This window comes from Hetaerina americana, unplaced genomic scaffold, assembly GCF_022747635.1.
Source record: "Hetaerina americana unplaced genomic scaffold, ioHetAmer1.1.p SCAF_6, whole genome shotgun sequence".
In the NCBI taxonomy this organism is placed as follows: Eukaryota; Metazoa; Arthropoda; class Insecta; order Odonata; family Calopterygidae; genus Hetaerina; species Hetaerina americana.
This window is the reverse complement of record NW_027287205.1, coordinates 55,184,998-55,202,375: the sequence shown is the minus strand read 5'-3', so window position 1 is coordinate 55,202,375 and position 17,378 is coordinate 55,184,998. Positions and strand designations below refer to the sequence as shown.

Genomic DNA, 17,378 nt, shown 5'->3' with positions numbered 1-17,378 from the left:
AATTTTATCATACATGCACTATGTTGTCAACAGCTCCGGGATAGTTATATGGATGGCAATAAATTATAATGTATATTTAAATAAAAAAGTACCCTAGAGCCAGGAACTGAACATAATATTAACCCTGAGCAGTCTTAGCAAGTTATTTTGGTGGATAAAGATTTAAGGTTCTCTAACAACTATTCGCATGTGTTATTGGACTTTTATAGGGGATATATTTTCTAATTACTCCTTAAATTATTGTCAATGGCACAATTAGTTGCATGCGTTTTGTATGATCAAACAGATTATCCACCACTACAGATACAGGCTAAGAATCAGCTCATACGACACAGTGTAACATGTTATAGAGCAATTAGCCCTTCTTCAATTCCCCTTTTCTTCCGCCTCCCCTTATTCCATGCAGCGTGTTTATTCTCTTCCTCCACCAAATCCTTTCCCTTCCTCATGTACTTAACATTTTCCAACCATTTTCCCTCCTTTGAATTTCCCCTAACAATCCTGTCTCCTCTTCCATCCCTAATATGGTGGAAATGAGTAACGAGAAACAAATTATACAGGTAATACGAATACAAATGCCAAGGATATATGCGGAAGAATATATAAATACGTAACAAATTGAATATATCAATTCTTGAATATCATTTCTAATATTATTTCTACAAAATTCTGAGTGGGCATGAATTCTTTAGCCTCTCCTGCAACGAAAAAAACACATTAGACCGAACGAGAAAGAAATCTGCTTGACACAAAACTACCCTTAAGGCATAATCTGTATTTATAATGTTTACATATTACCGAGAATCAGTTGAGAATGTCATGATATTGAATGACCTTTTGTTTTTGTGAACTAAGACAGGTTAGTTTCAGTTCTCTTTATCACGAGTTACGTCTCTGCCAGATTTATGTATGTGTTATTCCGATTCTTTCATATTTCTCCTCTTTTCATTTCGCGGTTTCTTTCTCCAGAGCAAGTAGACAAATACAATATACTATAGTCACCCTTGATATTAAAGTTCTCTTTCCTATTTTAAGAGCAATTTATTTCTTCCAACTCTTTACGCAGTTATTTTATATCCTCCTCTGATATGCTGAAAATGGACATATAGCCTATGCATAACAGCATCTACATCTACATCAATACCCTGCGAGCCACCAAAAAGGTGTGTGGCAGGGGGTGCAGCACCAGGAGGAAAGGGTAAGGGATGAGGGGGTTAGGGTTTTTCAAATGGATGGGGAAATATGGGGGGAACCTGCAAAAAAAGCATATAAATATACTCGTATAATCATGCACAGTCGCTACCTTGTAGGTTAATACTTATTGTGTCGAGCTGACTCCTGGGAGATTTCGATTACAAGCATACGTGGGCTCTCCTTATATCTTTACTATCCATATCCTCTTATTATTTTTCTAACACGACTTTATTTTTTCTCTCAATTCTTTCTTCAGCCTAATGCTTGCTCCCTCTATCTTTTGGCGGTACCCGACATTCTATAGGATGACACTCTCTCTCTCTATCTCTCTCTCTCTCTCTCTCTCTCTCTCTCTCTCTCTCTCTCTCTCTCTCTCTCTCTCTCTCTTCTATCGCTCTAAAAGCAACTGTATATATATTACCTAAATATAACGAGTTTTACGAAGGGAAGGTGGGTATCATTTCATCACGTTTCCCTACGATACCTTGTGGTGGTCGGAGGAAAATTTACGTAATGTTTATTAAAAATTTTTATACCATCGTTGGCAAAAAATAATTTTAATTACCCTTAAGCACCAAATTCATATCGCGTAGGATATCTACAAATAAAACTGCTGCCAAAATATTTGTTACATTTCATTGCAGATACACCAATACGACTAAAATAAAAAAAGTTCCATTCATTTTCGTTAACAATTTTTGAAGTCATTAGCAGATTATTGTGGTAAAAATTACTTTCGTCAATTCAGAACAAATTTTTTAATTTCTTTCAGAAAACGTCTCTGTCAGGTACGCAAATGATAGCGTCGATCATTACGCATGATCATGGTAGGAGGGGATAATATCCTACAGATTCTTCCGATTGGGTACATTCGCCCAAAATAACTGAGGAAGTGCTAGGCATGAATGGGGTAGGAGAGAGGATTGCTGGAAGAAATCCAAAGGAGATAGAAAAGATAGATGGAGGGCCATTTGATTGGCAATGGGATGTTGAGGAATGTGATAGAGGGGATTTTAGGCAAGCGAGGAAGGGGCAGGATTAGGATTGGAATTTTGGATGAAAGTAAAGCAGGAACGAAGTTATCTTACCCCAAAATGCATAGAAATTCCATTTTTAGTGTCCTTTCTGTCCATTACACCTATTCCAAACTTTTCCAAACCCACTCTTTAAAAGTCTCCAATCCACGCCTCTCATCCTGATTCAGTGACCATATTTCCTCAGGGTACAAAACTACGTTCCATATCAAAGGTTTAATGAATATTTTTCTCAAGTCTTTACTCCACGTCCCTCTCATAAATTACCTCATCCTTGTGAACGCTTCTATGCCTTACTCAATTATTCTTCTAATGTCCCTATTACTTTGGCTTTTTTAATCTAGAGCACTTCCAATGTGGCTTACTGATTTTATGACTTTCCCAACCGACTTTCAATCCAAAATCAAGGTCTCCCCATGCATCTTTTAGAATTTCCTCCGCGAGATTGTCGAAATGCACAGTTGATAATGGACACTCCCGTTTTACTCCTCTTTCTAATGCTGCCCATTTCGAATCTCCATCCGCCACTCACACTGAAGTATTTTGTGACATGTATAGGTTGCGAATGAGGTGAAATCTCCTCCAATCTACATATATTTGCTTCAATGTGTTAAATAATTCTACCCAATTCACTTGGTCCAACACTTTCTCGAAATCTACGAAACACAAATACCTCCTGATTGCATCCTTTGTGTTCCTGTCAATTACTGACCTCATTTCTGTTATGGTATAACACTTACATCTCCCCTTTCTGGACTAAAATTGACCATCCCCTGCCTAATAATTTACCCTCCTCTCTATCCTTCCATGATTCTAAGCACCACTTTAGCTGCGTGCTAAATGAAACTTATTGTTGTGTAGTTCTCACATGTAACTGATTGACTTTCCTTTTTTTTTGAGAATATTGACTAATACTGACCTGACGCAGTCTTTCAGCCGTATTTCTCTCCCCTAAATGTTAAGTCCAAAAAAGCTCTTCCTCCCACGCTTTTCTGAACTTTAAATTAGTTCTTCGGGAAGATTTTATATCCTTACGGCTTTATATGATTTCAATTCCTTAAATGTCTCGTTCAGTTAATAATTTTCGTGATGAATCTTCGATCGATACTTTGCCCAAACTTTTTCTATTTACTCTCTGGTTGTATTTTCACCACTCGGTAGAGCGCACCAGTTTCACCATTCTTTATGTAAAATGTCCTCATCCTTACACTGCGTCTTCCGCGACCTTTATTGCATCCTATTGTTTTTTTGTTTGCTATGCCTCTATTTGTGTTTTTTTACCTAACTATGTATATAAATGTTCCAATTCTTTATAAATGTACAAGATCCAGACAAAATTAAGCTACTTAGATTTCAAATATTTCATCATTAAATCAACCTTCAAATCAAAGTCGACGCGTGTGTGAATAAACATAATTCTGTATAACTGGCTGGTGCCCTGTTAGAGCCACGTCACACACCCTTTCGGAGTGTTAAATGAATAGTGTTTTTCGGATGGATCAAAATTTTAAGGGCCATTGTAAGGAATGAATATTAAATCAAAATATAAAATTAATATGCACCATACATTTACTTAGAATTCTGTATATCAAGTTTCGATCGGGGATCCAGAGGTACCCTGAATTAGTATTTGCAGCGGGATGTTTTTACCTTGTCTCCTCGAAATTTTCTCATTTTTATGCGTGCGAAAAATGCTTTACACAGATTTCCTTGGGTCCGGCAGTGTATTTTTGGTAATAACGGGTTCTTTGGCTTTAAACTTTGAGTTGAACGACAATTAGTCACTTTGAAAGGAGCTTTCACTATTTTTTTTATTTTTTCAAATACATTTTATATAGAGCATTATTATACTTAAGTGGGTTGTGCACAAGTCATATAGATGAAAAACATATCGAAACATTGTCCTCAACAGTTTTTTTTCAACAGTCACTTCAACAAATAAATGTTTTCCGCGCCAAATAGGGGTATTTACTGACTCACGAGCAAATTTTGATACTATTATTCCAGGATTAGAATTTCAGAAAAAATTACTAAATAAAACGAATAATCATCAAGGCTAAAGCCAATAACAAACCTTTGTTTTAACTCGAGGGAATATATTTTTAGTGTAAAGTAGTATCAAAAAGTCTGATATAAGGGACAGTATACGTATAGACCAGATAAATATGGTTTTTCGGACTTCGGAATGCTCCAAAATTTGTCATTGATGAAAGGATAAATTTCTGTGTAAAGCAATGTGGAAGTTCATTACCATGTCCACTTTCACTTCTGTGGAGTACAATTCTCGAAATAAGATCCCTTAGTTGGTATGGATGGAAGTAAGGTATCCACATATCATAACTTTATACCATTAGCATTTATGCCTTTATGCATGATAATGTATGCCTCGTATGTAATTTATACTCTTAATCTATGAATATTTATGCCTCGTATGCAATTTATGCCCCTGTAAGCAATCAGTATCGTTATAAATAATTTTATATTTGACGTTCTGGTTTTCCAAATACCTTAATCATCCCTCCTAAAATTGAGATGTTTTTCCAGCATTTTTATATTAAAATATCACATCACCTCTGCAGCAACCCTCAATGCGTAGAGTTTTTTTTCAGGAAAATTAGCACAATTAAAATTCTTCTTTTATGCAAATTTTTCATATATTTGTAATGGAAAGTTTAGTTTTTATACGGTATGGTCTTCATACTTTTTACGATGCGAGCTGCGGCGTAGTCTTATACTATATCCGCATTCTAAATAAAACATTAAGTAATACGTGGATAACATTTTAGCCTGTTTAGCTATACATTTCCCGCATACAATTATCAAATTATTAGTTATTCTATCATATTTCATTAATCGTGGGGCGTAAGTTCAACTTAAAGCATAAAGGGAGCAATAAGTGACCTACACACTTTATATTAGAACAAAAACCCACGTGCGTCGTTATCATCAGACAACTTCACCAAGGTATTTGCAGTATTCTCACAAACGGCGAGAATGGTTATTGTAGCAACCGAATCCTAGCACAAGCTTCACAACCATGATTTTTTATCATCAGATAAAATGAGATGTCTATATAATGAATTATGTTGAATATTTATGCAAACCAATATTTGTTTGAGAATACCTATATGTTAATTAATAATCACTTCTGGGCAAGTCCAGTTATGTGTTAATTAATAATCGCTTCTGGATATCATTAGTTAGAGAAAATTGTAACCACCCTTCGTTACATAACATTTACCTTCTCCATAAAAGAAGTATTATACGTAATTCTACTAATTGTCAGTCGCAGTGAAGGTATATCTATAAAAGGTGTAAAGGGAAATATGCAAAGTAAAAGGGGAATATGCTATCATCCTATATGTATTTACAATTACCTTTGAATAGGAGTTCGTTCTCTACCTTCTTTTTACCTAAATATGCAACAGACCACAAACTTTTCACGCATGCCGTTGCGTCATGTTTTCACGATTCCTTCTTACCGGCAGGTTATTATTAGCCTTTGGCTCTCAATACCTTGATCGTCATAGATCGAAATAGTTTGCACTCTGGGATTTGCCTTGAATAAATGGTAGTCAAGGACTACGTAGTATGGAAATTTTTTTTGCTCGATGACTCACGTGACTTGTGGTTCTCCTCGGGTTGCTGGCTGCTGGGCTGCAGACTCTGAAATTGTCTCCTGGACGGTCTGGTTGTCGCTGGGACGACGTCCATTACAATTGTCTCCGGCATGGCTTCCGGTTTACCGCAGACGCAAAGACAACAGCAACACCTGCACTGTTTCAGGCACTTTCCATTCGTACAAATCTTGGCAGCCACCCGAGAACACTCCCGCCTCACGTTGAACACGTAGTTACCGTAGACTAAAGGGTTGGCGCAGGAATTTGAGACGGCGGTGATGAACAGCATGTCCTGCACTCTAGAGTCCACCATCTTAGCGGATTCCCGGTGGAAGGTGTACCTGAAAATTGGCATTACTTTAAAAGCTGAATGGTACCATTGAAATCAGGTATTTAGGAGCCGATATGAGTAACAACAGTCATTACATTCTGTAATATGAGTACCTTTGGAGGAAGATGCTCTATTACATGGAAGTAGATGGGAATATATTTTTAATTAATAGTGAAGTATTATCATATGGTTAATAATTAGCAGTCAAGGATTGGGATGTTACGGTGGCTGACGTTCTAGGTTCCTACCCAGAGGGTTTGAATCCCGTAGGCGGAAGATATTGTTTAGTGGTATCCTGATCCATACTTGAGGCGCTTTGTGGAGAGCACTTTGAGTGTATACGCTGTCCATCAGATGGAACGTTAATCTATGGACCCTTTGGTGCCTTTCGTTAAGAGTAGGCTAATGCCGACGCCGGGTTTCTCTCCACCCTTCTTCCTTAATGGCGCAAATACCCATCCCTAATGGTGCAAATGACCTCTATTGGTCGCCTCCCCTCAAAAATAACAAACTAAGAAGTTGCGATTGAATTGCATGAAAATATTTGACAGTTTGGTATTCAAATGACGAATTTTTGAAATTAAACCAAAATCGGAAAATCGGTCGAAAATTCTCTTTCGTTCCTTTATTACTTGTTTCTGTCCCATATTTTTGGGTTCTACAAGTGTACTACCGATCTAAGAATTTCTATTTCCCCGCTATATTGTGAAATAGGAATGCTACTACAGTAGGAAACATCACCTTGGACCTTAAGAACTTAATGAAAAGAAAATGACATTCGACTTAATCACCAATTAGTCTTAAGCCTGGTAGCATGTCCTACCCTCGTGGCACCTTGAACGTAACTATAGCAATAACGAAACTATAATGCTAACGCAACGTAATTAAATGCGTAAGCATTCCAATGTAATAATTTCAGAGTGTAAAAATCATTCGCCTTGACCGGGATTTTTACACTATAAAATTATTGCACTGAAATGCATATTAGCGGATGACTCCGTTAAAAGTTACTGCTGCGGCATCTCCCGCAGTTTCTTTTTTTAATTTAGGTAGGCATTGTAGAAAAATAAAGTTGTGCTATTGTCTCAATTTTTCGATGGATCTTCATATCAAAACTCTCGCCATTAAGATATCAATTGAACTTTCCCGATTGAAGGTAGGCGATTCTTAAAGATATTTTTGCTTCAAACTTGGTGTTTCTGTACGATGCGGTCCTCTTGCCCTTTTCAGTTTGGTCAAATGGTACGTAGATGAACGAACTACTCTTTAATAAGATATTACTTTTGAATATAGATTTGGGTTTGAAACAAAACGAGCTAATATGTCCCGCTAAATTACACAAACGTTAATGTTATGGTATTTCTATTGTTGCTTTAATTCTTTATTTTATGGGGTACTAATCGACTGCTTATTTCTTCATTTTTTTAAACATTTCCCTTTAATATTTGTTATTTTTTGGTTAAATCGCCTGAAAAATAACGATCTAATTCCAACCCATTTAAACGGTATATTTAATTAATCTTTTGGAAATGTCTGTTGTCACATATTTTATTTTGATTTGCTTACTGATGCGTAAAATGAAACGTAGGGATTTTTTGCCGATTCGAGCGATTAAGCGATTCATATAACCTGCTAGTCTTCTTTAAAATTTTACTCAAACCTCGTGATGTAATTGTATTTTAAAGTGATTTAATTTTTTATTGATATTTAAAGCAGCGCATATCCCTCTTTGCATCAAAAGGCGTGTTTGCCTTAGAAATAACTTCTTGTGCCACATAATTTTTTATTTTTTATTCAAACAAATCCACCAAAAAGCCTGCAATTTCAATATTAGGGATGAGAACTGTTCTTTTTAAATTATCTAGAAACACGGTTTTGAACAGTTATTGATAAATATAATGGTTTCAATGTTAACCATTTGAAAATTCATGATCACTGAACGAGTAAGCTTGATGTTTTCTGTATGTATCAAAATAGTACTAGCGGAATCGACGCATAACGACATCATCAGTTTCAAAATATCGTGACATGGCCAGTAAATATGTATACTAATTTTCTGAAGGTGGGTTACAGAGTGAATTGAAGAGCAGAAAGGGGCCAAAAGAGGCATTTAATCGTTAAGAGGAGGGGCCGGGGCGTGGGAGGATGCGAGTTGTGCTGAAAAAAGGGGGAAGACGACCCATCCCCTACTGCCAGTCGATCTACCCCCTCTCCCGTCGGGCACTGCAGATTAAACCAAGATCTCCAGAGTTCTAAATAAAATCTCTGAGAACATCTTACGATGGACATGTTTCGTTGGGATAAATCATGCCTCTCTCCATAAAGCTCTTATTCCAAAAGGATTATCTCTTTTCAATTACTAAGCACTATAAATTTAGAGATAAGTTAAATGAGACAAAAACCTTTGATTAAAACTTTATAATATTATCACGTTATTATGTGTTTTAATGTTATCAATTTGATTTAATGTATGATTTTCCGCTGGTTACCAGTGGAAAATCTTATACTTTTTAACTCTGCATGGATTCTCCCAAATGCAGTCGGACTGAGTCGATTAAAAAATATTTATTTTGCCAGAATAGAATCATTCACTCAAAAGTCTTCGAAATAACACCCTTGTGCGTCCACACGCCGCTACCAGCGAGTTTTACACGCGTAGTACGCCTTCTGGAAGGCGGCGGCCGGAATTCTACTAAGTTCCCTCGTCCCAGTCAGCTATAACGCTTCCAGTGAGCCGTGATGACGTCCTTTCAGCACGGATTGGAGACTAGGGAGGAGAAAGAAGTCTGGTGGGGCAATGTCAGGGCAGTAGGATGGCTGAGTTAGGGTTCTCTCGTCGTACCGGGCAATGTAGTTCATCACTCAGAGAGCACTCCTGGCACCAACTTCGCACACACCTTTCTTTCGCTCATATTTTCGGTCAAAAGTCCATGTACATCCCTTTTAGGGATGGTAAGTTCATCAGAATCATGCGAACAATTCGAAGCTCTGCGATCCCTATCCAACAAAGCCTGCACTTGTACAAGATTTTTGTCACTTTTTGAGGTCGAATGGCGTCCTGACTGTTCGGTGACCAGAACATCTTCTTTACCTCCTAGAAAATAGGAATAGATGGATAAGACTACAGATTACTTACCATAGCGTCATAACCACGTAAGGCGTCCAGCAGCAAATGAACACGACTACGATGTTCACCGTCATCCTGAGCGTGCGCGTCCTCGCTCGTTCTATGTTGCTTACATCGTTGCGCCGAAGGTGAAACCGGGGTGTGTACGAAGATGACCCCGGCGTGCCAAACCCCACAGCGGCCCTGCAGCATTCGCTCGCACTGCGGCCCCCGGCGTCCTCCTCCTGAGCGGTCGTCGTCGAAGTTTCGACTGCAAAATGAAACACGAGCCATATCCCTGTCGCTGCTCCTTATTCGTTCGCACGGGATTAGCTTTTGTAATTATGTGCCCTCATATGGCAAATTAATACTAGTTGTATAGGTACTGGCATTAATTAAAATTTGTGTACCTTTTAGAATCAATGCCAATATGCACAAGGCATAAAAACAGTATTGGGACAGTGAAATTGTATTAAAACAGCTGCTGATTTATATTTTATGTGCATTGTGAGGATATTTTTACCTCTGCTATAGCCTTCTACCTTTGCGAGTATTTGAATATGAGGTACCTTTCCCAAAGGTTTTTTAAAATCTACAAAAATTGCGTCCAATGGAGCATTGCTCTCACCCAAAGTAAGAATTCCGCGAACAATACGCGCAATTTAGGTCTCGCAGGTTTGATCCTTTTGCAAACGGTGATTCATCAACAACTCCTGGTCGTCGATGTGTTCAATATCGAATTATCATATATATATTCCATGGCCTTGCATGATATGGATTAGAGGGAAATAGGTCTGTAACTGATCGGATTCTACTTGTCTCCGTTTTTAAATTTTGCTGTTACGTTTGCTGTTTTCCAATCTCAGGGAACCTTGTGATCTACTAGCAACTTCTTAAATATATTTTCTGGTTACAGAGCCATTTCCGAAGATAGTTCCTTTAATTTACGAGACGGTATTTGATCAAACTCTTATAATTTACAGGATTAATATTTTTTAGCTAACTTTCTTTTCTTTTTTTCTTATGAAATTTCAATTTTGAGTATGGTTTACCGGAAATAATTGGTAATCTGTCGGAGACATTCGGTAATATATTAGAGAAGACGCTTTGAAAGAAGGAATTTTATAAGTTGGCCTTTTCCAAACTGCTAGTTACTCTTCCACCTTAATCGTTTTTGAGTGAATTCACTGAACTTATTTTCCTCAACCTCTCGACATACAACCAAAATGCTCCCAGATTTTCTTTCAAAAGTTCTGCTAATCTTTTCCTTTTTAATTAGCTCGACACTTTCCGTAATTCCTCCTTGGCATTTTCTCTGAATTTCTTATCATATACATGTTGAACGGAATGCAGGGAGGAAGGAAATGTGCGTCACTGAAAAAGAGCTTATGGTACGATCCTTTCCGAAGATAGTTCGTGACAATTGTAATGGACATCGTCCAAACGACCACCAGACCATCCAGAAGACAATTTCAGAGTCTGCAGCCCAGCAGCCAGCAACCCGAGGAGAACCACAAGTCACGTGAGTCATCGAGAAAAAAACATTTCCATACTACGTAGTCCTTGACTACCATTAATTCAAGGCAAATCCTAAAGTGCGAAATATTTCGATCTATGACGATCAAGGCATTGCAAGCCAAAGGCTAATAATAACCTTATGGTAATAAGGAATCGTGAAAACATGACGCAACGGCGTGCGTGAAAAGTTTGTGTTCTGATGAAAATTTAGGTAAGAAGAGGGTAGAGAACGAGCTCCTATTCAAATGTCATTGTAAATACATTAAGGCCGCTTGCATATTCCCCTTTTACTTTGCATATTTCCCTTTTACTTTGCATATTTCCCTTTACAATTTTTATAGAAATACCTTCACTGCCACAGACAATTAGTAGATTTAGGCATTATACTTCTTCTTTTATGGAAAAGGTAAATGTTAGGTATGTTATGCAACGAAGGGTGGTTAAAATTTTCTCTAACTAATGATATCCAGAAGTGATTCTTAATTCACATACAACTGGACTTATCCAGAAGTGATTATTCATTCACATAGAGATATTCTCAAACAAATATTTGTTTGCATAAATATTGCACATTATTCACTATAGAGTCATCTCATTTTATCTGATGACAAAAAATCATGGTTTTGAAGCTTGTGCTAGGATTCGGTTGCTACAATAACCATTCTCGCCGTTCGTGAAAATACTGCAAATACCTTAGTGAAGTTGTCTAATGATAAAGACGCACTCGGGTATTTATGCTAATATAGAGTACGGAGGTCACTTATTGCTCCCTTTATGCTTTAAGTTGAACTTACGCCACACAATTAATGAAAAACGAGAGAATAACTAATATTTTGATAATTTTATGAGGGTAATGTGTAGCTAAACAGGCTAAAATGTTATCCACGTATTAGTTAATGTTTTATTTAGAATGCTGATATAGTATAAGACTACGCCGCAGCTCGCATCGTAAAAAGTATGAAGACCATACCGTATAAAAACTAAACTTTCCGTTACAAATATATGAAAAATTTGCATAAAAGAAGAATTTTAATTGTGCTAATTTTCCTGAAAAAAAACTCTACGCATTGAGGGTTGCTGCAGAGGTGATGTGATATTTTAATATAAAAATGCTGGAAAAACATCTCAATTTCTAGGAGGGATGGTTAAGTTAATTGAAAAACCTGAACGTAAAATATAAAATTATTTATAACGATACCGATTTCTTACAGGGGCATAACTTGCATACGAGGCATAAATATTTATACATTAAGAGTATAAATTACATACATGCTAAAGGCATAAAGTTTAAAACTTATCATATGATGCTACCTTACCAACTGAGGGAACTTAATTCGAGAATTGTACTCCCCAGAAGTGAAAGGAGGACATGGTAATGAACTTCCACATTGCTTTACACAGAAATTTATCCTTTCATCAATGGCAGATTTTGCAGTATTCCGAGGTCCGATATACCAAATTCATGTGGTCTAAACGTATAGTATCTCTTATAATAGACTTTTTGATACTACTTTACACTAAAAATATATACCCTCGAGTTAAAACAAAGGTTTGCCATTGCCTTTAGCCTTGTTGATACCTCGTTTAAATAAGTAATCATTTCTGAAATTCTAATCCAGGAATAGTATCAAAGTTTGCTCGTGAGCCAGTAAATATCTGGAAAACTATTATTTGTTGAAGTTGCTGTTGGAAAAATAACTCTTGAGAATAATGTTTCCATTTGTTTTTCATCATTTTCCGATGATCAAACTTTTTTCAAATTCGAGGAGATGCTGTAGTTACTGATTGGTATGCAAGATTTTTTTTTGTGAGAAATAATCATAAGAAAATGAAATTAATGGGTTTTAAATGGGTAAAAATTAAGAAGGCTGAGTCAAGTATCTTAGGTAGTACAAGTAGTAAGGAATGTATTAAAGACTTCAAACGAGATCAAACATTTTTCAGCGCTGCGAGATGTATCGACACGATAGTAGGGACACGATGAGAAGGAAAAAGTTGACGGAATCAGCACACAACACGAGAGAGAATCGATGGCAGATCAATAATGATGGAAAATATCAGTGAAGCTAAGCTAAATGATCCTGAGAAATGACTTTTGAAACAAGAAGTTGGGAATGGATGAGAGGCTTTTGAAAATTGTTTCGAAATAAAAGACAATGAATTGATAAAATAAATTAGACAGAGAGTTATGTTTTTATTAATGTGAGAGAAGAGAGCGACCTGAGAGCAGGCAATCAGAGAGAAATTCATAGAAGGCATATGTAAAGGGCGGATAGAGTTGATTCTGAGAAGCGACGGAAGTCCATAGGCATCCATCGGGTTTATTACCCGATTTCATCATTTCTCAGAAGCCAACTTGATCATAATCAATGATACTATAGTTTGCACAGATCTCCTCTGATTTTTGGCTGTAAAGAATCATAGCATAGTGTGTTTTTTTGGGAGAGACTAGTAAAAATGTCTTTTTACCTTTTGATTAGTCCTTCAAATCAAAAATGCTATGTAAATATCTTGAGGAAAATCCAAAGTCCTTCTGGTCCGATGTTAGAGAAAGGGTTACAGGGTAAACGTCCAACCTTACATTGTTTGAAGACGGAAAACGAAGAATTACCGGCAGCGTGTAAAAGGCAAATATCTCAAACAATATTTTCCAATTATTCTAAAATAAAGACGCAAACACACCAAACCAGCTTTCAAACCCACCCGGGGAACACATGAGCGAAAAAGCACCGACCAAGAAATGAATAAATCATCAGCTCCGTAGTATCGAAGCAAACAAAGCACCTAGTCCGGAAGAAATACCTGCTGGACTATTGAAGGAATTAGCTGAAGATATTGACCCATATTTAGAAATTATCTTTCTATAATCGACAGAAAAGGCTCAGTACCTCGCGACAGGAATACTGATAAGTGACAGAAATATGAATACTGAATCAAAGCAATAAACTCAGTTTCTGTGGAAACCATCAATAGATGACACTACAAGCATGACCCTTATTTTTCAAATGTGCACACTTTATTGCTTGAAGGCGTGTGAAGGTATAAACAAGGAAATCTTTTATGCATGCGTAATAGCTTATAAATTGAACTAGCAATAAACTTATTTTTTTAATTACTTAAATTCACATTTGACATCGAAGCATAGAATAATAGCAACTGCCAATGTATTTAAGATATTGGGTCGAATTTTCCCCCGCCACACGCCCTTGCGGCGGCTTGCGGGGTATTATGTAGATGAAATACAATCGGATCGGCAATTCGAAGAAATAATAAGGCACAAACATTTAGTTTGAGGATTCGCGATATTATGAAACAAAAAGATTGCATCCGTTCAAGTTTTGTATTTGACTATCTGTAAGTATTTTTTCGGGAATCATTTTATTTGCAACGGCATAGATATAGCAGCGTCCATTATCATGTTTGGATGATAATAAATAATGTGGCAGAAGTTTGTTAACAGGACAAGTGCTGAAATAAACATGCTTGTGTAATGTAAAACGCTGTTCAACTCGCGTTGACACAGCACTAGAACGCGTCTCTATACTTCCGCTTCTCAAAATACACTGGATAAGTATAACGACCTCAAAGTTGTGAACGCGTGTTGAGGGGGAATGTTACTTTTACATGCTACCACGAATGCTTCTGAAGGTTATTTTGCTTATGTTCTACAAGCATGTGTGAATTAGTTTTCAGCCTAATCTCGTACATCCTATCCATTGATGACTCAGCAAACTCAGCGCTTTAAACTCTGACCATTTTTGTTCTTCCGGATAACAATCGCGGCTTATGTGTTTGCTGTGAATAAGAATCGTCAATAGAAGTATGAAAAGTAGGATGCTTTCCTATGAATCGTTTTTAAACAATACTAAATTAATTAGTATTTTTCAATCGATTCTTATGAGTTTTAATTGTTAATTGGACATAAATTACCTAATTATGACATGAAATTGGTAAATTCAGGAAGAAAGTTAACAATTTCAATCTTTAAAGCGTTAAAGAAGGTAAAAAAGAAACTTTAAACTTCCACAATAAAGATTTAATATTTCACGACCATGGTTTCGATGCTGAGCATCATCACCTGTTGATGATACGCAGCATCAAAACCATGGTCGTGAAATATTAAATCTTTATCGTGAAAGTGTGAGGTTTCTTGTTTATCCTCATCATGAAGGAATTCCACAAATTTAATCCTGAAACTATTATTTTTTAAAGCGTTATGCTAATCATAAAATCAAATTCGAGTTTGACATTCAATGACGTTGATAATTTGTCAGAAATTGAAACCATCCGAAGTGCTGTTATAGTTTAGAATTTTAGAAGTTAAAACATCTGCAAATAAATCATTTATCGTTAAAATTGACGAAGACCTAATGCGCTTTAATCGAGTGCGGATGAATCTAGTATTTTTGCGGCTGTACCTGGTGTTACCACCCGGGGGAAGGAGTATTCACTTTTATTTTCGATATTTGATTGGTGTTATGGGTGTCTGAAATTTTAATGGGATTCAATTACGGAGCGACTTCGATTACGTGAGAAAGTATTGTTTGATTTGGACGATTTCATAAATCAACAAGCCGTCCACACGATTTTAGATTCTGCGCGTGCAGTAATTATATGTGCCAGTGAAACTTTCCCCAAAGAATAATGTTCAAATTTCTCATTAATTTAAAAGCCAAAAGGAAAACTTTTAATCTCGCTATCGAGGATTTTATACAGCATAGGAAAAACAGAGTATTTGAAAAATATACCAATGATAAATAATTCCCAAGGGTCAGCATAAATTTGAAAAAAAATCTTCCATGATAATTGAGAAGGAACACCGTAAAATTCGATGGCATGCTTTTTAGCTGACATTTCCAAAGTGTGAAAGAAACTTATGCCAGGAAGGTCTGAGTGGGGCATTGAAATTCCAGGTTCTTTCAACCAAATGGTTCTAATGGCCTGAACATTTTAGTAGGATGTGTTACTGCCCATGTCCTAATGGACATCAATGATTAAACTACTGGAGGATGCGAATGAAGTGATTATGAAGACATACGTATATGGAAATGCATCCTTCCCTCCGACACTCCAGAAGAACTTGCGGTAGGAGATTCTCCGGCAATTATGGTAATTGGTGATTTTTAACGTCAGATAACCTTTTATTTTCATGCAGATCGAACTGTCATTTGCGATACGTCCATTATTTTTCACCTCTGATAATGCCACGCAATTAAGATTTCCTTTATTTTTATATAAAGTTCGTATTTACACGCTTATTACCGTCTCCGTGTGATCTCTACTAGAAGTGACATTGGAGTGTGTGATTAATCCATCTGCGTTAGCTTTAAGCTAACAACATTTATATTTACCCAGGCTTTCCAATGTATGATGCTTTTCTCTGCTTTAAACGGTTTTTCACGAAACGGGGAGCTATTTTCTGTGAATATTGTCGAGATTTCGAAAAAGAGTTTATGTATTCCATTTTATTTCTTATATCTCAGTAGGTAAATGTAGTATCCGCGATTAATTTCATTATGCTGGTCATATATGTACATTAAGAGAAGAAGGGAATATAATCTTCAGTAATGATTCGCGATATAAATAAAGATTTAAAATTAGGCTAAGGAAGTTCATGTTCTTAAATTTGCAGGAAAAGGATGATGATATCAACCGTAAATTTCCGAAGTATTGTCATTTAGCATTTTATTAAATGTTTAGGTGTATATTTATCACTCTGTGATACTTTTCCTTACTATTAGCAGTTATTAAATTCACTTTCTAAATTAAATGTATAATATCTTGAGTTTAAACAATTGATTATTCGTCCTGAGATCGCTGCCGATCATGAAGATAATTTTTACCGAAGAGGTACATATATTTTCTTAAATCTATTACGGTTTTAAATTAAGTTACTATTCAGTTTATTTATGTCTAAGGGAAATTCGATTTATTTTTGGGTCATCGTAAACGCTTTAACGATATTTGCTACGCTTTTTGTTACAGCTTCATTTTTGTTCTTATCGACTGAACCGTAAGTGTTACCACTGAAAAACAGTTTTGGGGCTAAATGACATTTGCCGTATTAAAATTATGTAACGCAAATATTTTTCCTTTTTACTTCTCTTGCTTTGGTTTTATCATTTTCTTCTTACTATGGACTCAAAATTTGGCTTCAATTTTCCTATTTCCTCAAGACTAATTTCAATTTTTTGTCATCCAAACGTTGCTCATAGCCATGTTTAACTTTTCTAGCATTAAAATCAGGGCTCTGCAGAAAGTAGCTTACGTTTGGAAATTAAATATAAGCCTAGTGAGATGATAAACCTAAATTTTATTAATTTCAAAGGCACATTTTAAAATAATTTTTCTGCATAGTCACAGTTAGAATTAAGGTTTTTATCATAACGATACACAAGATTTTGTGTGCTAACTCTGAATAAATCTGCCGCCTTGCATTTCAACCTCTTTTTTTACAAAAGCATACAATTCTTCGTCACTGTCGAAGCTCTGATCTGCAAGACACGCCTAGTGAGAGATCCATAATCGCAGTTGGGCGATTTCCACGATTTCTTTCGTTGCTTTTGACCGTCAGT

General features: G+C 36.4%; 1 protein-coding gene across 1 annotated transcript in view; it reads right to left on the bottom strand.

The window, feature by feature from the left end:
- The window catches only part of LOC139695440 (adipokinetic hormone/corazonin-related peptide receptor variant I-like), a 143,706-nt gene that overhangs the window by 7,905 nt on the left and 118,423 nt on the right, over window positions 1–17,378 (bottom strand). The window contains exons 3-4 of the mRNA XM_071594226.1: window positions 9,316–9,466; window positions 5,849–6,189 (exon numbers count right to left, since the gene is read on the bottom strand). Of these exons, the coding sequence (XP_071450327.1) occupies window positions 5,849–6,189; window positions 9,316–9,466 (492 nt within the window). The remainder of the gene's footprint in view (window positions 1–5,848; window positions 6,190–9,315; window positions 9,467–17,378) is intronic.